This window comes from Peromyscus maniculatus, chromosome 9 (assembly GCF_049852395.1).
Source record: "Peromyscus maniculatus bairdii isolate BWxNUB_F1_BW_parent chromosome 9, HU_Pman_BW_mat_3.1, whole genome shotgun sequence".
NCBI classification, from domain to species: Eukaryota; Metazoa; Chordata; class Mammalia; order Rodentia; family Cricetidae; genus Peromyscus; species Peromyscus maniculatus.
The window spans coordinates 93,807,160-93,831,492 of NC_134860.1; the positions used below are offsets into that span (position 1 = coordinate 93,807,160).

Genomic DNA, 24,333 nt, shown 5'->3' on the forward strand with positions numbered 1-24,333 from the left:
CATAATGCTTTTATGTCTCCATGAGATATCATACTGATATACAGGTAATATACATATATAAAACATAGCATTAGACACTAAACTTTTAGTAATTTCTAGTAATCTTTGATTATAATAATATACTAAAACACTATTCATATTACATGCAGAAAATAGTTTTTCAGAGGCACCATTATGCATCTTGATTTATTAATCATTTACATGGGAAATCATCAAAATGAAAATATGCTTTCTAATATGCAAAAGTGCTTCAATTCTGACAAGTGCAAATTTGTCCAAGAAACATGATAACATTGTGTGCTTCTTCATTACTTAAGCTGTACCTAACCACTGAATGCCTATAACTTGAAATAGCTTTGAGTATTTTAATCTAATTTTGCATGGTAAATGAATTCTGAGACTGAATAATTTATGCTTATGAGAACAAATACCATTTCAGTTCGTTATAGAGTAAATTCATATGGAATTCTTGGAGAAAATATCATTCTATTAGCAGCATTTACCTAAAATATGCAAGGTAGAAATAGCAGCCTTATCATATGCATCAATTCTTTCAATTTCCCAAATATTTACTAGATGGAAGTGAATGTTCTTTGAAATCGTTAATAATTTTAAAATAAACAGTTGTCTGAATGTTTACAAAAAGATTTCATCTATTGGATTACTGAACACTTCAGTGTAACACATGTAAATTTTTTTTTTTTTTTGGTTTTTCGAGACAAGGTTTCTCTGTGTAGCTTTGCGCCTTCCTGGAACTCTCTTGGTAGCCCAGGCAGGCCTCGAACTCACAGAGATCCACCTGGCTCTGCCTCCCGAGTGCTGGGATTAAAGGCGTGTGCCACCACCGCCCGGCCACATGTAGATTTTTTATTTCAGTAGATTAGAGAATGCTTAATAGGAAACATGGGATTTAGCGGTTCCTTCTCTGTCATACATATACACAAACATATGTATCTCTCTCTCTCTCTCTCTCTCTATATATATATATATATATATATATATATATATATATATATATATTGACATTTCTATGTTTCTATATTTATTACAGGTAGTCATAAAGGCACAGTCTGTTTCACAGAAAAACCATAATTTTCAGCATTTTCTCTTTATAATATCCAATAAATCTCATAAATTTGAACACACTTCATTATCTACAAACTATTTCATGCCAGTAAACTTGAATTCAGTAAAAAAAAATGAAACAAAAACTTGTATATTTAGGAAAAATAACTTAGAATTGATAATTCATTTATTTCTCACATCCTGTCCCATTTTCAAGCATAATTATTAAGGAAGGTTGTGGTGGTATTGTGTTCACCAAAATATTGTGTACCTTAATAAACTTATCTGGGGTCAGAGAACAGAAAAGCCACTAGGTAGGCGGTGATAGCACACACCTTTAATCCTGGCATTCCAGAGATAGAAATCCCTCTGGATCTCTGTGAGTTCAAGGCCACATTGGAAATAGCCAAGCATGGTGACACGCCTTTAATCCCAAAAAGCCAGCCTTTAATCCCAGGGAGTGGTGGTAGAAAGTAGAAAGATATATAAGGCGTGAGGACCAGAAACTAGAGGCTTTTGGCTAGTTAAGCATTGGGCTGGTTAAGCTTTCAGGCTTTTGAGCAGTAATTCAGCTGAGACCCATTCCAGATGAGGACTCAGAGGCCTCCAGTCTGAGGAGACAAGACCAGCTGAGGAACTGGTGAGGTGAGATATCTATGGCTTGTTCTGTCTCTCTGATCTACCAGCATGGACCCCAATAACTCGTCTCGGGTTTGATTTTATTAATAAGAACTTTTAAGATTCCTGCTACATCTGGCACCCAACGTTCGTGTTACGAATTCATGAAAAAGCTGTTTGTCTGTGGCCTTGTGAGCCCCAGCTCAGGCCCAAGCTACACTCAGCCGGTTGTGGTGGCAAACGCCGGTAGGATTTGCTGAAGGAGACAGAGGCAGTAGGATCCCGAGTTTGGCTTGGGAGAAACTTTGACCTGGACTGAGCCACAAACAGTGGTGGGACCATGGAAGCAGTGGCTACTGCTCCACGTTGCCAGCTCCTTCTCATAGTGTTGGTGACTGCGGTGATGCTGCTACCAGGGACCAAGGGTTTACTGCTGCTGATTCAGAGAAGAATTGCCAGGACCATCGTGTTACAAGAAAGCATCGGCAAAGGTCAGTTTGGAAAAGTTTGGCAAGACAAATGGTGGGGAGAAATTGTTGTGAAGATTTTCTGTTCTAGGGAAGAATGTTCATGGTTCCGAGAGACAGACATTTATCAGACTGTGATTGCTCCAAACCACAGAGGAGGCAAAAAAAAAAAAAAGTCTGCAGGAAACCATGACCATGCCTAACAGTGACTTTGAAATCTTCAAAAAGATGACAGGATCCTACAACGATGATTCCACATGGACTATGATAAAGCCATTAAGCCGATTAACACCATGGAAAAATCGACTTTGAACTACAAACTGGTCAGAACAATTTCAAGAGGACTAGTTGAGATGATCCAGCCTGATAGACTACTCAAACAAGGACTTGAAACAAGCCCTGAACTTTCCTATTATGCAGATACTGGACAAACGATACAGGACTTGATGATTAACCCCAAAATTTTCTTTTCAAGATTCCCTAAAGATATCTTCACCCCTAGAAAGCAAAAAGAAAAAGAGAATATAGATATGAGATAGATCATCGAATCTACTCTGAGAAAAAAGATAAAGAAACAATAGGATAAATACGTAGATCACTGAATCTACACTGAAGAAAAAGGGGAAGATATAAAAATGACAAAAGGTAGACTAATGAATCTATTATGAAAAGAAAAGAGAATGAGTATGGATATGATAAGATAAAAAGGGAGATTATGGAATCTACTTTTAAAAAGGAACTACTTGTTTTAAATAAGATAAGTAATGAAAATTTTTTGGTCTGAGTTTATCAGATGTTACTGGACTGGACATTGTTAATATATATAATGGAGTTTTTTTTATCTGAATCTGTCAAATGTTAATGGACTAGACATAATTAATGTAATTTTGGCTGTATATATTGTATATGCTTATTGGATAGTTTTTCTTGTATTAGTTATAAGCTTTTTTAATTTTAGACAAAAAGAGAGGAGATGTGGTGGTATTGTGTTCACCAAAATATTGTGTACCTTAATAAACTTATCTGGGGTCAGAGAACAGAAAAGCCACTAGGTAGGCAGTGATAGCACACACCTTTAATCCTGGCATTCCAGAGATAGAAATCCCTCTGGATCTCTGTGAGTTCAAGGCCACATTGGAAATAGCCAAGCATGGTGACACGCCTTTAATCCCAGAAAGCCAGCCTTTAATCCCAGGGAGTGGTGGTAGAAAGTAGAAAGATATATAAGGCGTGAGGACCAGAAACTAGAGGCTTTTGGCTGGTTAAGCATTGGGCTGGTTAAGCTTTCAGGCTTTTGAGCAGCAATTCAGCTGAGACCCATTCCAGATGAGGACTCAGAGGCCTCCAGTCTGAGGAGACAAGACCAGCTGAGGAACTGGTGAGGTGAGATATCTATGGCTTGTTCTGTCTCTCTGATCTACCAGCATGGACCCCAATAACTCGTCTCGGGTTTGATTTTATTAATAAGAACTTTTAAGATTCCTGCTACAGAAGGTCACAATTTTTTTTATATCAAGATGATATTTTTCTTATCTTCAATGCTATGTATGGAGCCTATGTTGTTCCTAAGATACTCTGCTCCCAAGTCACTATGACAGGTTAGCCAATTTTTCACTGAAATACAACCTGAAGATCATTTTTATTTTGCCTGCAGGTAGATCCTTAAAATGAGTGAGCAATCTCTTACCATGTCCTTATCCTTTTTACATAGAGTTAAATGTTTTAGCTTAGCCACGTCAGTCACAGTACCAAGGTGGCAACACTATGGATATGTACTATGAGTAAGGAATAACAACATGGTATTCTATCCCTGAGATTTGAGATTTAAAAGAGAATTACTAATCTCAACTAATAAACCAGATGTCTTGATATTCCCTGTGTTCATTTCTGTGTTGGTTAAGGTTGATGAATATGTAATTAGAAAACTCACAAGCATTTGTGGTGATATTTTGTTTGTGATCTAACAAATAATGCTTGTCTGAAGATCAGTGTGGAGCTAAGGCTCTAGTTAGCCATAGAGGCCAGGCAGTGGTGGCACGCATCTTTAATCCCAGGACTTGGGAGGCAGAGGCAAACAGATCTCTATGAATTCAAAGCAAACCTAGGCTACACAAGATTAATCCAGTCTAAAAGAGAGAAACAGCCAGGCTGTAGTGACTCACACCTTTGATCCCAGCACTTGGGATCTCACGCCTTTACTCCTGGGGAGGTGAAGACAGGAAGCAATATGGCTGGGCAAAGAGAGGAATATAGGGCAGGAGAAGACAGGAGCTATGCCTTTTCAGCTGAGGATTTCCTAGAGATAAGAACTAGTGGCTAGCTGCTCTGTTTTTCTGATCTTTTAGCATTTACCCCATATCTGACTCCAGAGTTTTATTATTAAGACCAATTAGAATTTGCGCTACAAGCTTTGCTAAGAACTTATCAGTGTTTTCTCCAAACTGCCAAATAAGTCTAAGTGACCTAATACACCTATAAGAAAGCCAATATGTTTAAGTCTTATTAGACTAATTCTGAAGCCAAAGCACTGTATCACTTTGTCCCTGATGTATCTGGTCTAAATTCGTCCAAAATTATAAGACCATTTACATTTACTACATAAACTAATGTTATATGAAGTATACTAGCAATAATTCTATGTTGTTTCAAAATGGTATTTTCAAACAAAGAAACCCATGACCCATTTTTGAGAGTCTGAGGTAATATTACAAGTAACAAATAAAGTAAACTGATAAGAGAGCAACTTCTAAAATAAATGACCAACTTTTCTGTCTAGTAAATGGCAAACGTTTGTCCCAGTCATCATTTTTAAAAAAAGCCCTCAGCAGAAATATGCAGTGTACTTAAGCATCATGTGGAAATGCTGAAGCTTTAAGCTAATGGAAAGAAAGAAGCAACATGAAAAAATGAAATTATAAAAGTGTTCATATGCTAAAGAAGGAGACGAAGAGGGAAGAAGAAAGAATGGAGGGAAGAAGTAATGAAGGGAGAGTGAGAGAAATGGGGAGGAAAAGAAAATGACAGTACTTTCAGGAGTCATATTTGTTCTTCCTTAGTGCCCTTGGGGCTTACCTTTCCACATAGTCCAGGAGCCGGGAACAGTGATTTGAAGCAGGAGCATCATGACCACCCACTGCATAAAGGAAACCATCACAGGTGGCCACTCCAACACCTCCTCTCCTCTTACACATCGGTGCACACATGCTCCACTTATTTGTGTGAGGATCATAGTATTCCATTGAGCTCAAACAAGAACTTCCATCTCGACCCCCAACAGAATACAACCTGAAAACACAATTAAAAAATATTCAATATTATAGTTTGGATGGCAAAAATATAAAATTTATACTTAAAAACAAATTTCACAGTGTGAAATATATCTTAATGAAGGTAGTCTTACAAATGATGCCATATAAATAGAATTCTTATTATTGTTATATGCAATATTCTATGTGAAATAATACAAAAATGATTTTCCAATCTTAGATTCTATAAATGTATTTGTTTGCATATAACAGAAATGATAAAACAGAAATGATACATTAATTTGAATTAATACTTGGTAATATTTAATAGATGTTTTAAAAGTAGAATAAATTGTAAGAAAGATGACCATGCTCAGAGGACTGTGAATATCTTACTTGCAATCAGTAATCATGCACGCTGCATGCGCAGACACCACATTGTACTGTCACAGTGTAGAACACTAACAATGGAATATGCTAATGTATGTTGTCATAACAACCATCTTCCCTTAGTGTCTGTTATGTAGTTTAAGCAAACTTGAGTGGTTTGAATGGGTAATTCTGAAAATTATACTCATTTTGCTTTAGTTATGATAGAAGCCTTCAAAAATAAGTTCTGCATCACTACTGAGATTAAATGATTTACAAATACATTGTATAACCCTCGAAAAAAAACACTTCTTTACTCTATGTTAATTCAGGAAGACCACTATATTTAAGAAAACTCTTACCTATATTTATTTACTCAATTGATAGTGAATTGTATGTGCTTCACACTACTCTATCTATCTATCTATCTATCTATCTATCTATCTATCTATCTATCTATCTATCTATCTATCACATCTATTTGTACGCTGGCAAAAAATTTAAAAGATCCTGCAATTCTACTGATGTATTACAAATAAATAAAGCAGACACATAGATACATTTATGGAAGTCTCTAAGTGCCACAATTCTTAATTAGTGTCAAGAAAGCCTTGCTGGGTATATGGATTATGCCTGCAACTTTAAGTAAACAATTAGAATATGTCTCAGTGACAAAATACTATTTGCACAAAAAGAAAGATCACAATGGTGATTAAAGCAGAGGTTAGGCCTCTAGAAAAGGGAGGATTTTGAGACTGTTTAAACAGTTTTAGGAGCAGCAAAATCATCATAGTGGAGAGAGCAGAAACTGATGCTGTTGTGACCTTTGGAGTTAATCAGGGTGAACCGTAGCTGCAGGGCATGTAGCCATTACTTCTGATAGAAGTCTTGTGGACAATTCCCATAGTAAAACATCAAGCGAAGAAAGAACAATTTATTTTTCTTTTAATAGTTTATTATCAAATTGATCCTTAATTATGACTATTATCCTCAACCTCCTTGTACACCTAATTCTCCATTTTCAGTTTAAATATAGATGCGAGGCTTCGGGTTTTCAACTCCATGCTCTAGTATTCTTTAATAATTCTACAATATGGTGTTTAAGCTGATTTCAAACTGTAGATTTTTTTTAACAAAGCCATTGCTGTTTCTCATGCTTCATGACATGATAAACTATGTCTGGTTGCCTGAGTGTTCTCTGACTGTCATACAGCCTTGCTCGATCACTCAGAAGTTGTCTGCTGATTCTCAATCTTATAATATGATGAAATTAAGCAACAGCAGCATTTTAAATGATAAGCATTGAACAATTTAGCTTGAAAAATCAACCAGAAGTAAAATAATCATCCTTAACACTTCATGAAATCTGAACTCATTTATTTCTATTTCATTTAAGTTGAACATCTAGTTCAAATGAAGTATGCTATAATCCTGAAACATTGCAAAAAAGTACTAAATATAATTTGCAGAAATATTACATAATTACCTCCATGTAAAGTATATAACATGTAAATTGTCACTGGTTAAAAACTACATAGAAACAGGCTAGGTGGTGGTGGCATGCACCTTTAATCCCAGCACTCGGGAGGCAGAGCCAGGCAGATCTCTGTGATTTCGAGGCCAGCCTAGTCTACAGAGCAAGATCCAGGACAGGCATCAAAACTACACTGAGAAATCCTGTATCACCCCCCCCCCAAATACATAGAAACTATATCATATTTTGAATTTAAGTTGCTCTTCTTATTCATATACATGACATGAACAGTACATAAATATGGCCTTGCATTGTTAATAAGTGATAATAAAAACAATTCTGTTCAATATTAAGTCAGGTTTATTTTTGTTTCAGTTAGTGAAAATTATATATGTGTGTGTGTGTGTGTGTGTGTGTGTGTGTGTGTGTGTGTGTGTGTACATGCAACAATACATAGAAGAAACAATTGATAACTGCATCTACTAGAACTAAATCATAATTCCTAACATAACATCATGGCTGATCAGGATTTGATTAGGGGGTTAGTATTTTAAATCTACAAAGAGAAGCCTAGAATTTTATTGGTAAATACACACACACACGCACACACACACACACACACACACACACACACACACACACACACACAGAATTAAAATAACTAATAGCAATCTTGAAAACTTTTCCAAAACCTGAAGAAGAAATACTTCCAAACCTGATTTAAGATGTCATCAATAACTATAATACAAAAGACAAAGACACATCAAATTTGATAAATTAGAGGCAAATATCTCTAAGAACATATATTTAAAGATACAGAAAACAGTAGTGAACTGAGTTCAGCACCACATGATAGGGGCAGAGGGGTCTTTATAACCAGGTTGGAAAGAGGGGCCAATATATGAACATCAGTTACTGTTCATTGATGCCTATTAAAAGGATAAAAGATAAAAGGCACATATCCACAAGTACAAATATATGCATTTCAATGATGCATCCGACTTCCACACTGAAACTCTCCAATAATTAGGTTTTAAAATAAGTTAATAAAATATATCATGATCGCTTATAGCAAATCAAATTTGGCAAGTGGAAAATCTTTTCAATACAGGAGGAATGAGTGACATAAATATTTTACTTTTTTGCAGAATATAAAAACCTATTGTTATAAATTAAACTTTTGTATAAAGTTAAGTATTGACTCTATTCACATACTTTTCAGTAATAGCATTTTAAAAAATATGTTACATGGAAATAAATGGTTTCTGCAAAGTTCATAAATTACATCATTAACTTCTTTGATATAATTACTTTTGAATCCACCCGAGGTAAAAATTTACTAACATATTTTATACACATTGAAGAAATTTGTTAAATGTCTGAATAAAAAAAGTATTATTTTATAGATATTTATGTAAATTATTATTTAAGATATGCTGTATAATCAGTTTAAAACTAATTTAATGACTTGAACTACATAATTTAGTTTAGTGAAAATTTACATAATTTCCTATTGGAATATGTTATAATTTTTGTATTATCCAAACAATCCTATGATTGACAATATAAAGAACAATTAATATGACTTCACAACATAAAATTAATAAGAGAGATTAGAAAAATTGTTAGCAGAAATACACAATACACTATAAAAGAATTGTGAAAAAATGATGGATTATGATTCATATAAAGAGATAACAATGTCTTTGTTCACTGTTCTATGAATGCATTATGAAAACTAATAGATGTGTTTCCACAATGGTGAAAGAAATCTAAATAATCACTTTGTGAACATGCCTAATACAGCAAATTTATTTGAAATCTACTTCTTCCTTTTTTCTTTCTTTCTTTCTTTTTTTTTTTTTTTTTTTTGAGACAGGGTTTCTCTGTGTAGTTTTGGTGCCTGTCCTGGATCTTGCTCTGTAGACCAGGCTGGCCTCAAACTGTAATGTACTTATTTCTAAACCAACACAAAATGACTGAGAACTAAAAGGTAAAAGTAAATAAAAAATAATTTATCACTAAAATTATAATAACCAAGGATAGAAATAACCCAAATGAGCTGCTAGAAAAATGTTACGCTGTGAATACAGACTTTCCTGAACAATTAGCCTGTGTATCCTCAGATGCCCCTCTACATCTATTTAATCGTAGTGTAGACTCTCTGCTTGCTTTCACTATGAGGACAAATTAGATGTTGGGACTCTGAAGAGCAGAGAGGATTCCAACACTGAGGTAAATGAGCTGACAACATACGAAGTGACAGCTGACAGTTTCACAGCAAGAAAGGAAACATGACATTTCAAGTCAGCATTGAAAGCTGAGTAAAATCTGCAGAATGAAGAAATGCAAGGGCAGCATTACACAGAAAAAAAAAAAGGTGTATGTAGAGACGTGGCTGATGAAAGGTAACAGCGGGTGATGTATAAAAAGTGGCAGGTGCTGGGAGAGGATGGGAGGGAGCGATGCAGCTGGATGAGAAAGAGAGATGAAGAATGAAAGAGGTGTGGAGGCCAAGATATGAAGCTGAGATTTCATTCTGAACCTACACGGAAAAGATGCCAAAGAAACACCCTTAAGGAATCGTCAGGCTTTTTCTTCATTTTGCAATGAGTTTTGAGCAGCATATATCTTTCATGGTAGAGTTAGCATAAGACACAGACATATACTTGATTTTAGTCTTGCTTTGCTGAGAGTAACAAGCATCCAAATCTTCCCCATTATTTTCTAATTCTTCTGTGTTTAATTAGCGTAAAGATGTTTTTGCATAATGTTTTGGGACCAAGTTTCCATGCCTTCATATCTAGTTAATGCATGCCCACGAAAGACAGTGCTACTGATTTTATATTGTCACATTTACTTCAGCGACTCTGGGAAATAAATCCTGTATTGTCATGATATAGGTTCAAATGTTTAGAGAAGTGGCAGTATAATGATGAGACCCAGGATGCCTTTATTCATTTATTGACTCTACATTTTGGAGATACCGTTTGGGTCTGATACTATGTATTTAAGACTGGCATTCAGCTCATAACAGTTCTTCCTTTCAGCTCCACAGCATCCCGTGTGCTGGTGTTACAACCATGCAACAGAAAGCCCAGTTCTGGTTTCCACTCTCAGCTGTATTGCTTCTGTGTCAAAAGAGTGAGATTTAACCCTCCTTTTAATCTCTCAGTTTACAGAAGCTGGCAGAAGACCAATGCCCCAGATTCTTTCATAGAAATGTAAATGGAAAACAAGTAACCCTGTAAGTCTCCTGTTACCATTCATTGTTTCCCAGTGATGATGGAGAAAGATTGAGGTGAGAACTCATAACCTTTGAGTGTGCTTCACACCTTGAGGAGTCTTGAGTTTAGGACATGCTAATCTTTTAAAAGGGATCTTCAAGTGATTGTTTAAACTTGGTCTTGAAGGAAAATGATACTTTCATTTCACTTTAGAAACAAATCTGCTTTCTGCCCTAAGGAAATTTTCTTACAGTCTTCTTGCTTTGTCATGAAAATATAGGGTGGATATATTGTTCAAAAGAGAGTATTGCCTAGTTATCCTCTGGTCCAAGAAAGTTCCAAGTTAGAGAGCTAGATGGAAGAAGCAGGAAAAGGAAGGAAAGATGAGTTAAGCACAGAGTGCCCTTAGAATACCATCGTGTTGCACAGCTTACGACAGCTGTGCATTTACTGAAGTGCAGGCACATGAAAATTCTTAACTGGTAAGATTTGAGAAGAAACTCATTATTTCAGGTGGTCATATACATCACTAAAATTCTTGCTTACGTTGTCATATCAATATGAGTGATTGGTTCGCTCATGCATGGTGATACATTATTCTTTACAATAGAAAGCCCTGATACAAAAATAACACAGGACACCAAAAGGAGTAAATTGTCATCAGGAAGTGATCTGAATCTCCTTCTACAAATCTAAGCTATTTTCAATCTTTCTGTGTCTAGGAAAGCCATGCTTCCTATGCTTTGTGTCCTTCTACCTCATGTCCAGGGCTACTTCTCCTTTTCCTTAGTAATAAAATCAAGTGCTTTTTAACACCAGAAAGTCCTCCTATATTCCACATTTTCTTGTAACTTTCTTAATCTGTATCAGATGTACAGTTCCTTACCATTTTTCATAGTTAAATTAAAGCTATAAATATGTGATTCTAATGTAGTTTTCAAAAAATTTCAAGGTTTGACCAAATATATTGAAATTTCTTTTAATATAAATATATTAAAGTTTCTTAAAACAACATCAGGTACCCATCCTTGTGGGTAATAACTAATAGTGACAAGCTATAGGGTAAGGACTCTAAAGCAGATCTCTAGATCTAGTGTAGATCTTTTTTTTTTTTTTAATACATGCAAAATCCTTTAATCTGATCCAAAGACAATCTGTACTCACCAGGGATGAATGCTCCTGCTTGATCTTCTCAGTGAACCCCCTCAAGTGAACTGCTTATGGCAGAATTTCCCACTAAGCTCCCAGCCAGGTGGTTGACTGATTTTATTACTGCTTACTAAGAAATCTTGATGTAGATTGCAGAGTCAGCCTTAGACTTGCTGTGCTTGCCACACAGGCCTGAAGAACATGGTTACCTGCTAAAGGCTGACAGAGCTCAGCTAACTTTACTTATTAGTATGTGCCCATTGTATTGGATATTTTAAAATATCCGATATTTTAAATATACAAAATAGCTTAGGTGTATTTACCACATTTTAAAACTTAAGTACAATTAAATGTCAAACCTAGTAGGTAGACACTTCAAACCTCATTTTGGACACCCCCTTGTCAGCTGTTCTAGAGGGTCAGGCAGCTTCTTTGTTCTTGCTGGTTACTATTTCTAGTTAACAGAATTTAAGCTCCTGACAGATAGGTGGGTTCCTTGACTGTATTATCTTTGACATCAGATATTTTAAAATTAAAAATAAATAAAATCGAGTTCTGCCTTCCAGATTTTTTTTTAATTGAAGGTTCATCTGGAAATGTCACTGAGAAAACTTCCCATTAATGTTTGCTGCAGCAAGACAAACAGGTGACAGGCATCAGCCACATGTCCTTGTATCACAAAAGGAAGAAAAAGTAACTTTGACTTGGTGAGCTAAAGGCAGTCTCAGTGAAAATATGAATATTAGACAAGGTTCTTAGACAGTAGGAAAAATACAAATTATGTCATCTACAATTTAGACAGAACAATCCTTAATGTCCTTAAAATCCACCCTTGGCCTCTGTTGAAGATAACGTCTTCCATAACTGAAGTAGGAAGGAACTGACAAAAAAGAGAAAACTGAGCTGAAATAGTATTATTACCTTTTGCGCTTGGTGGTTTTCAGGTCTGCTCTATCAAGTCACACTTTCCACTACTGGATTGTCTCATAACCACCCCTTTAAGCAAATTATTATTTTATGTCATCTTTGAGCAGTTAGAGGTTATTATTTAGCAAGAGAGAATACATATAAAATTATAAAGCAAACTTTAGTCTTTGTTTTAAACCCTTTCCCATATTAGTTTATGGCCTTGAACATGTTTGATAGATTCACAACATGCCCCCAGGGTTGGGCATGGTTGCCCAAGCCTGTCGGACCTAGACACTTCCGCCTAGCCATTTATGGGTCAAAATAGCCATTTCCAGGTCAAAATGTCTCACATGACCAGGACCCCATGGCTTTGCGTGTTTGAGTAAAGCACTCAGCGCAACCATGTGATCTATGCACATGCGTGGAGTAGCCACATGAGCCTGTGTATGCAGACATGGCCCAGCCTTTAATAAGGCGCCATATTCCTGGCTTCTCCCTTTATGCACACGTCTTTCCGCAGGCCTGAGCACATCTGTCTCTCTCTCTCTCTTATCTTAATAAAATTCTTGTTAGTGGATTCTGTTGTGTTTTGTGACATTTCCTCGCAGGGTAAGAGCACCACCAAATAACTAACAATGTTGTCTAGTCAATCTTTTGTGTCTCATTTTTCATAACACATTTATTTTTATGCATTACATACTTTTGTACTTGACACACATTGTACTCTGATATTGGAATGTTTCTCTACTTGATAAGAATCAGACAGTCCATAAAGTTTCACCTGTGATAAGAATTAAGTTCATTTGTTAGTATACATGAGGTACAGAGTTTGACCCTAAGCATTGTCTAAACAAAGCATGGTGAATCCCAGAAGCCAAAAGCGTCAGGAGACAGAAGTAAAACATGTCAGGAGTTCAAGGTTATCCCTAATTCTAAAGCAATTCTGAACCCATTGGCTATTAGAGACCCTGTTTCAAAAATACATTCACTGGAAAACAAAACAAAATATTTTCCCAGGAGATAATGTATTAATCTCCCATCTCAAATAGTAAGATTCACTAAATGAGCAGTTTTCTTTCTCTTCTATTTATTTTTTTAAAATTTATGACTCTGGTATGGATTAAAGCCAATTGAGGTTCTAACACTAAGAAAAAGAATATCAGTTTTGTGCTGTGGATATTGCTCTATATAAATAAAACACTGATGGCCAGTGACCAGGCAGGAAGTAGGTTGCCAGGCAGGAAGTAGGTGGGACAAGGAGAGAGGAGAATTCTGGGAAGCGGAAGGCTGAGGGGGGAGACACTGCAGCCACTGCCAGGAGAAGCAACATGTAAAGACTCTGGTAAGCCACCAGCCACGTGGCAAGGTATAGATTTATAAAAATGGGTTAATTTAAGATAAAAGAACAGTTAGCAAGAAGCTTGCCACGGCCATACAGTTTATAAGTGATATAAGCATCTGAGTGATTATTTTATATGAGGATTGTGGGACTACGGGGCTTGGGGAACCTGGAAAGAAGCCCTCCAACAACAAATGGCGCCCAACGGCTTGAGTTTCCACCTTAAACCTGAGAATATTTAATAACCAATTCTAAACAGAGCCAAAACCAGGTTCCTGCTTCTTGTCTCATACCAGCAGCTAGACACCACAAAACTCGGGTTTGAACACTGGCGGGTTCCTGGCGTGTGCGTTTGACCGGCAGTATGGTGGGAATGAGGCGTCTGCCAGCGGCACATTAAGCTGTGTGGTAGATTTAGTCTTTACTAGTATTTAAAAAACAAAAAAAGAAAAGAAAAGAAAAAGAAAAAGAAAAGAAAAAAAAGAGGTTTCTGGGCTACACGCTGCTTTGATAAAAGCTTCGACCCAGTATTTCTGAGACTTGATGACTCCCAGAGCTGGCAGAAAACGCACCACCACCATTTTGGGAAGCTGAAGTGGGCAGAGCCAACAGCCACAGCACCGTTTCAGTCTTAGAATGGTACAGTTTAAATCAATAGGCTCAAAGTAATATAAAAATTAAGCCAGGTAAAGATGGCTACCACACAGAGAATCTGGATTATGTTGTCTTTGATATTCGTAACTGAAGAAAAACATTTGATTGCAAAAGCTGTTGAGTTATGCCAAAATGTATATTTTAAAGGTACCTTGACTTCAAAATTTGGATTTAAGGATATGTTGCTTTGGAAAAGAGGTTCTGCTTTTGTTTCCACAGAAAGCCAAAGGCTATGGATTTGTTCCTGATTAAGATACATCAGGTTTGACCAGCCAAGACCCCCTGAAAGATCTCCGATGACACCATGGCCCAGATGATCCAACATCCAGAATGGTTTCAAGGCAACTGGCTCCCACAATACAGCCTCAAGGACTAACCCATAGGCCTAAAATTTTTCTTTGTGTTCTTATAAGATACAGCGCCCCCCTCCAGCAGGAAGTAGTAAGAGATGCTACACCCAAATTCCCAAATATACCAAGCTGGCTTTAGAGGTGGAATTGGCTCACTCACCCTCTACACCCAGACATATTGTTTTAAAAAAGATGGTTAAGAGATTCTTGTGTCCCAAATCAGAAGAGCCCTCTGGTGTGGGACAGAGAAAAACCAATATTTTTATTTAAAACAAGTTGATTATAAATGTGATCTCTTTCTAAAAAAGAAAAGGGGATATGATATAGATATATAGGAGAATATGGAGATGATAAGATAAAAGGGTAGATTAATGAACCTACTTTTAAAGAACAACTTGTTTAAAATGTTTTACATTGGTATAGATTTTAGTTTATGTTTAAAATGTTTTACATTGGTATAAATTTTAGTTTATTGATACAAACTTGAAGTTAATTTTGTTATACTGTATATATATATATATATATATATATATATATATATATATATATATATATTTCTATTCTTGTTTGAGGTATTATGTTTATGTAACTCATTTAAAATTGTAATGGATAATTTAAAAATAGATTAATAATTAGTCATCTATGATAATCATATCTGTAGCCATGTTAGTTAAGTTTTCTAGGTATACATAGATAAATTTCAGATAGATAGGTAATCTTCAAACACTTCATAGACCTAGAGAATATGGCATTTAAATAACTTAGAATTCTGTTGACATGAGACACAATTGCTCCTGGCTGCACCAATTGATCCCGAGAGAATGTTGGGCTTCTAAGACATTTCCATTTGGAAGTTTGTCTTTTTGGCACAAAATGGCCTACTGGGCAAAGAACTGCCCTTGCCTTGACGGCTAACAGTATGAATGCAATGCTGTCCTTTCTAGACAAGCAGGAAACAAGGAAAGCGACCACTGTACTCTGCCAAGACAGGGTAAGATGGTCTCTCAAAATTCCTACTTCTAAAAATGGTCTGTCAGATACTCTAGGCCTGTAGCCAATTTGAATGCACCAACAATGCTGAGAAACATTAGGTGACTGTCCAGGCTGCCAGCTGTCTTGGTCTACTTTTACAAGATTCCCGAAAGTTGCTTGCATCCATCTACCATTTCTCAGGTATCATTATGTTCCTTCTCAGGTCTTTGATGTGGTTGAAAACTAGATAGTTGTAATTTCCTCAGTTATGATAAAAGATAAGTTAGATATAAAACCTTAAACTCACAAATATAAGATAGATAGGACATCTTCTTTAATATTGTAACTATAATTCTTGCTCGGTAATTGTTTTGTTATATGTAATTTTACCATATTAAAGTTAAAACCTTCCTTTTTAAAAAAAGAAAAAAAGGGGAAGTGCTGTGGATATTGCTCTATATAAATAAAACACTGATGGCCAGTGACCAGGCAGGAAGTAGGTTGCCAGGCAGGAAGTAGGTGGGACAAGGAGAGAGGAGAATTCTGGGAAGCAGAAGACTGAGGGGGGAGACACTGCAGCCACCGCCAGGAGAAGCAACATGTAAAGACTCTGGTAAGCCACCAGCCACGTGGCAAGGTATAGATTTATAAAAATGGGTTAATTTAAGATAAAAGAACAGTTAGCAAGAAGCCTGCCACGGCCATACAGTTTATAAATGATATAAGCGTCTGAGTGATTATTTTATATGTGGATTGTGGGACTGTGGGGCTTGGGGAACCTGGAGAGAAGCCCTCCAGCAATAGCTTTGAATATAAAAAAATGAATCTTCCCCAGGAAGTATAGTACAGGGATGGGCCTTGAAAATTAAGGAACAGAGGTCATGGTAGATAAGTTACACATCAATTCTCTTTACATTATTCTTAAGCTAAATGTTTCATATTGCATGTAAATTACAATAGCTACCAGAATTACTAAAATGAAGTTCCAAGTGAATGGATAAGTACCTGATGAAATATAAGACTAAGCTGCATAGTTTTATTTTTGTTATGTTTTTCAGATTATATAGGGATGGTATTACATATTTAATGAAATTCATGACAAAATGAGGTATTGTTCAGACTATATTAGTAGCCATATTGGGAGAGAATATAAAACAAGCAAGCAATCAGAAAAAAAATAAATTTAACTAGAATTCAAACATTCAAATAACAAAATCAAAGTAGTGATAAAAATAGGAAAAAAACATATATACATATACACCTTTATTTTATTTTACATACAATTCAGTTCTACATATCAGCCATGGATTCCCTTGTTCTCTCCCCTCCCGCTTCCCTCCCCTTCCCCCCAGCCCAACCCACATTCCCACCTCCTCCAGGGCAAAGCCTCCCCTGAGGACTGAGATCAACCTGGTAGACTCAGTCCAGGCAGGTCCAGTGCCCTCCTCCTAGGCCGAGCCTAGCAACCCTGCATAAGCCCCATGTTTCAAACAGCCAACAATGAGGATAGGCCTGGATGCCTCCCAAACAGATCAGGCCAATCAACTGTCTCACCCATTCAGAGGGCCTGATCCAGTTGGGGACCCCTCAGCCATTGGTCATAGTTCATGTGTTTCCATTTGTTTGGCTATTTGTCCCTGTGCACACATATACACTTATATAGCATATCTGTGCTTTATATACACACATATATACATATATTTGGGACTTTGGGGAGTCTAACATTATGATCAACCTCCCTCCTCCCATGTTGCAATATTAGTAAATCTTTGGTTGCATTTTCTTTACCTGCTAAGTAAATCTCTGGCTTTAAATAAATCTAAGGTGACAAATATGAACTAATAACTTAATATATTTTATTATAAGATTATTTCATCTATTCAGTGTTATATTGCATTTGATCTGTCTGAAAACATCAATTTTAAACTCTAAGGAATTTTTTTTTATTTTTACACAAAAATAGTAGAATAAATATTATACATTTAAGATGACTGCTTCTTAGTATGTATGATTCATAATTGAAAGAATTGTAAACATCAAAGATATAACACCTAATATAGAATGACACCAAAGTGATATGTGAAAATAAGAGGAAATCTTCCATTTGCAGGTAGGAGAAAATGCCCAAACAGCTGTCAGAGGTGAGAGAATTCCTTGCTATGATTTTGAAGTGAAACATTCTCTTGTAATGATTATATTTCTAACATAAGAAGATCACTTAGACATGAAGAGAGTCATCAAACTACAGAATACTGAAGCTGTTAAAACACTGTCTAGTTTTAAGAAAAGATTCTCAAATCAAAGCTGCATTGCTTCAATTTAAAAGACAAAGATGATTGCAACTATAATATGAAAATTTTCCAAATAGTTTCATATTTTGAAGGAATGTACTGAGATAAAATATAAACAATTCCAATAAATTAAATTAAAATAGTATTAGTTGCTGGAGGCCTTGCTCCACAAGGGTTTGAGGATCTGGAATGGATGTGTGGAGTTGGAACCGAGAGACCGTGACTACCTGCTGTAGTTCAATCAAGTGTCCCAAGAATGCTTGAGCCACCTTTATTTATACAGCGTCAGTGGTTCGCATGAACAGTTTGACAGCCAGTTTTTACATCCTACATTTCTAAAAACAGTAACAATAATTACCACTTTGTTTCCTATCTCTTTGACTTTCCATCTCTCGACTCTCTCACAGGTAACCATTACTTTTTTAAACCTATATCTTTGTGGTCAGAAGCATAAGTAGTTTTGCAAGCTACAAAGGAACTTCTCTAACTAGGCACACCTTGAGGCAGAAGAGTGTTCCTGATTGGCAGCACATGTGGTGACAGCATCATGCAGGGAGAGAGACAGTTTTGTCTCTTGTGGTTAATATTTACATCTGCTCGGTTCTGGGTTCTCATGATCAACTCACCAGCCAAAGCTGGATCAATCCAGTCTACATTTTGTACTACTCCATCCCCTCTGGGGGCAAACTAGATTTTTCCATTTATCCAATAGACACCATAAACTTTCCATTTATCCTAAAGACACCATAAACTTACTCTTATTAGTTGGTGTTGCTTTTCCCTTGTCTTATCTCTAGCTCCCTTATGTTCTTTGGGTATTGGCGCAGTTATTAGAAATGAGGGAACAGTGGGTTTCTGTGATTGCTCCTTGTTCCCATTAACTCTTGATATCATCTATTTAATATCATTCCTGTAAAGCTCCTATGGTTAAAATCACTCTTTCCAGAATGGTTATGCAAATGTGCAATATGAAGTTTCATGGCCTACTGTGACTCATTAACACCAGCAGTATAGCTAGCACGGTGAAGGTAAAGAGAGTACATATTGCAAGTGCTCATGAGGACATACCCAGAATTACACAGTCAACTGTCCACATTCTCTTTCCAAAGGGGTCAGGATCTCCAGTGGCTTTGCCACAGGAGAGACACTTGTGCTTTCTCAGGCATTGTTCCCTGAACAAGTTGCATGTCTCCTGCCAATTATTTTCTAAATTTATTATATGGCATGAATGACAGTAATGGAGTAAAGTGAAATTCCTAAAGATATTTTCAACTGGGGCTGAACACTAACTTGTGTAATGAATGCACTTGAAAGGGGTTATCAAAGAAACTGAATAGACATCTAATGTATATTTCAAAAACTGTGACTTGACTGTCCAAGCATGCATTATTATTAGGACTGGAGAATATTTACTATAAATATACAAAAATTAATACATTTTTAAAAACAAGCTCATAAGGAAGAATAGCTCTGATACAAGGTAGTTATCAAAACAATCTAAAGTAAAGTAAGTTGTCATTCAAACATAGATGCCTTTGTATTTCAATGCACATTAATGTAACAAATGAATTAGGATAATGTAGCATAGAGAACACCAAATACACAAAAGGAATTCCTCATTGTAGATAATAATCAAAACACTAAAAACTAAAAATGAAGAAAAGATATAAAAATCTCCAAAAAAAAAGTACCAAGTAACATAAAAAGGGAGACTTTTAAGACTTTTAAGAAAAGTATTAAACATCACTGTTATAAAGGCAGGTACAGATTTTTATTATTGTTTTAGTGTGTGTTTCTCTTCCACCAAAGCATATGTTATGTAAGTAAAAGTCAAAGAGAATAATATAATCTGTTAACAGAATAGTGATTATATCCACATACATAATGTGTTTTCCACTTTAGTTCTGTACATTGAATATATAAACAACCATGTAACATAAAATATTGAAAAATATAAACCACTGTGAATAAATTGAATCATCTTTGACAACATTGAACATCATTACACACTTACAGAGTAATTGTATTTAAAATAAATACACTGCCATATTCTCAGGAAAGTATTTGAAAGAGCCTACAATTTATTCAAACTGAAATATATATTTATATACAGGTTAAGTCTTAAGGATGATTTGGGCTATTTTTTTTAATATGATATTTATACTAAATACAAGTAAAAGTACATCAAAAAGAACCAATCAAGAGAAAATATGAAGATGATACATAAAGAGTTTCTTTGAATAAAATAGAATATTTAGTATAATATTTTAGTATACTCCCACGTGTGAATATGTACCTTTTTAAAACATTTTTATGCCAAAAATTATCTGAATGTTAAGAGCATGATTTATGCCAAAAATAAACCTGTCTGAAGTAGCTCAAAAGTAATAAAAATACAAGGCTATAAATGCATTACCTGGAATCAGTTAAAGTGTAAAGAATTAAAAAATATACTATAGTCAAGTAGTGGTGGCACATGCCTTTAATTCTAGCACTTGGGAGGCAGAGGCAGGTGGATCTCAGTGAGTTCAAGGTCAGCCTGTTCTACAGAGTGAGTTCCAGGACAGTCAGGACTGTTACACAGGGGAAACCCTGTCTACAAAACAAAAACAAAAACAAAAACAAAAACAAAACAACAACAACAACAACAAAAAACACAAACAAACAAAAAAAACAAAACAACAACAAAAAAAACTCACAAAGAAAACAAACAAACAAAAAAAACCCAAATGTGTTTTAGCTAACAAAATTGTGTTCAGCTTTTAAACCAGACCACGAAATAGTTTGCACAATTGTTCCAGTTTAAGTAACTATCTTAAAAACAAACAAACACTTCATTAGAGCTCTGTTAAAGAAGGGGAGATTTTTCATCCCCAGTGTAGCAAAGCAAAAAGATGAAGTAAGGGTACACAGCATGAGGAATGATCTATCAAGGAGGGGAGAAGGCAGTGACTGTGGAGCTTTATCACAGATCATTATCTGGCGTGCACAAGAAATTATGTGCAATGCATTATCCTACATCACCCCAGTCCTAGCATGTATGTATGGCCTGAGTTCCTAGACTTGATTCTCTGTCAGATAGCACAGCCCTTGGCCAGCAGGATGCCTGCAGTTTACAGTCAGTCAGGTAAATCAAATAAATAATCCAACACAGAGAATGGAGCTTTGGGACCATCATGAGATGTTTGGAGATCAACCATAGCCAGTATGCATAAATACAATGATTTTCAAATTTATAATTGCTCCATAAAAATCTGCCAGTTACTAGTTACATTTAATTTATTTATATAAACAATTATTTCAACAATGATGAGGAAGGACAGTGTGCAGAGAACTGAAGGCTAAATGGGAAATCTTAAGGCTCAGGTATCTATGCAATAGAGGAAACAAAAAAGATTTAAAGAGCCAAAGGTGGAAGATGATTATAGCAAACAGTGTGCACAACATCAACAGGATTGATGCACGTATGAACTCAAACTGTGACAGTATGCACAAGACCTCAGATGTTCAAACCAGACAAAATTCTAACACTGAAAAGAGGAAGTGGATGCAAAGTCCCACTTCTAATCAAGAAGTGCTTCACAATTAATACCTGCTAGCAAAGAGAAAATCAGATTTTTCCAATAGGGTGACATGGGTATATCAAAAATATCCCATAGCTAGAAGTAATTGGCCAACATAAAATGAATTTCATGGTTGTGTATTGTCCTTTTGTGGGCTCTTTAGATGTTTTGATTTTTTTTATGTGTCTTATTGGTTTTCTGTTTGTTTATATTTAGATTTTCACTGTGGTGTTTTTCTTGCTATTGGAGAGGGAGAGCTAGCATGATGGATAGGGAGGTATGGAGGTTCTGAGATAAGTTAAGAAAAAGGAAAATATGACCAAAATATAAAATTGTATGAAAACTTAATAAAATATTCTGTTGATTTTTGAGAATTACTAATTTAATAGAAAGGCAGGTTGAAAAGTGGACAGACTGGTACAGTCATACAGTGAAAGTAAAATAAACACAAAATCTTTATTAACTTTTTGAAAGCTACTTAACTATTTTACTCAAAGCTTAGAAATATTTTCATAACGTACACTTAATACTCCTTGGATTAACAATTAATATTGGGAAATTTTAGTTTATTTTGTATGGTAAATATACATACCTTTATTTTAAAATGAATCTTAAATGCTATCACTCAATTATTTTTTTTCTTAACCTATTAAAAAAATTCAGAAAAATTTACTCACTTGCCATTCAGTGCTGCTACTCCAACAGTGCTCCGAGCAATGGACATACTGGCTACATATGTCCATTGCTGGCTCTGCGGATCCCACCTTTCCACCGTGTTCAGATAGCTCCAGCCGTCATGGCCTCCCACTGCATAAATAGGCCCTTCAAGCACAGTTACTCCTAAAACATTAGAGAGAAAATAAATAATGTGCTTGTAGTTAACAATATCACATTGTGCAGAGAAAGGGTGTTATGAAATAACATTTGGAGGGATCTTTTGTATCTGTATTGATCACAGAAAGTGGAATTTGATTTTTAATTGTTTGTGTATCCTTATAACATTTGATATCAGGATAAAGCTGTCTTTATGAATGAACTGGGTAGTCTTTCTACCTTTCCTTTTGTGAATGAGTTTTGATGCTGAGGCTATCATAAAATTCAGTACATTTAGCTGACTTACTTCTTCTGATTGATGAAATTTTATACATGATCAAAATATGATGACAATTTCAGTATCTGTGGTACACAGAATCAAAAAGATATCCAGTAAATCTTTAGTCATACTGGTCCTTCCCTTTCAGTACATGGATCCTTTCTCTATGAGACTCATGAAAATGTTAAATCTCGGTATCAGTCTCTTCAGCAGGACTGGAGTCTTGCTACTTTGACCTAGCATGTGAATGTATGGAAGAAGTGAAAATCAATGCTGCCTTTCCTTCTTTTCCCTTTGAAAATTTACAACTCAAGTCCTGACTACTATTTCCCCTCTGATCCTCTCAAGAATCTGACTTATGTGTTTTATTTTGCTATAAGGGTTATACTTTGTAGAAGCTTTATTCAGATCCAAGTGCTGTACTGAGGCCACAGTTAAATTATATGATCTAGTGAGCTTTGTTTTTGAGTATATATATATATATATATATATATATATATATATATATATATATGTATATATGTATATATATATACATATCAACCATAGCATTTTGATTATTGTTTATATGTGTCTAAGATTTTCCAAAATCTCTACTACCCACATAGGAACATTTCTCATTTTCATTATGTTGTAACTTTCCTCCACTAAGACTTAACTATAGCAATGATCACTTGATATACTGGTGACAGTCATATATATATATATATATAATCACCCAAAACAGAATCTATGTATTATAGCCATTCCATATTTTAAAGCTATTAAACTTATCCTTATACTTAAGTCACAAATATGACATATGAAAGGAATTCCCAAAAGAATATGAATATATGCACACACATGAACTTCCTACAAGACATACAATTTCACAATATACCTATAAAATCTGAGGACATGATTTCTCCAAGGTATGGTTGATCAAGGGGGCAGATTTTACTGTAGATACAAGGGAGGGTATAACCCAAAGCATCTGCGAGAGTATAGAGCAGAAAGAGAAAAGAGTAGACTGAATATGGCTAGCAGACAGGATATGTGGCCTGAAGAGGAGAGTTGTGGGAGAGAGTGCTAGAGGATGAGAAAGAGAGTGCAGATGACAGAGACCTAGAGAGAGGTGGGTAGAGACCTAGAGAGAGGGGTCCAAGCAAGGAAGACAAAAGAGAGCACTTGGTGAAGTGGAGAGATTACAGGAAAGGAGAACGTGGAGAGGGGAAGTCCACTAGCTGGAGAAATTTCTGGTAAGGTACAGGGTGAAAAGATATGGGAAAAGCTGCCAGGAGTTGTACTACTGAGTGAGCATGGCAGCCTTCCTGATCTTTGGTGTGCTAATAGGCACCACAGACAGCCATTCATGACTTCTGACAGTGATGAGGAAATGGCTTCGTTAGTAGAAGGTAATGGCCCCTGAACTGGCAGAGCAGAACTTTCCTTGGATCTGACAATAACCAAGAGAATAACCAGGTTAATCAAATTAGACATCCAATAAATATTTCAGAAATTATATCAATCTGCTGCTGAGAATACTGGGGACTCATAATTCTTCCATAC

General features: G+C 35.7%; 1 protein-coding gene across 1 annotated transcript in view; it reads right to left on the reverse strand.

The window, feature by feature from the left end:
* The window catches only part of Klhl1 (kelch like family member 1), a 360,467-nt gene that overhangs the window by 26,809 nt on the left and 309,325 nt on the right, over window positions 1-24,333 (reverse strand). Inside the window, exons 8-9 of the mRNA XM_006978014.4 lie at window positions 22,370-22,532; window positions 5,223-5,435 (exon numbers count right to left, since the gene is read on the reverse strand). Coding sequence (XP_006978076.1) covers window positions 5,223-5,435; window positions 22,370-22,532 — 376 coding nt within the window. The remainder of the gene's footprint in view (window positions 1-5,222; window positions 5,436-22,369; window positions 22,533-24,333) is intronic.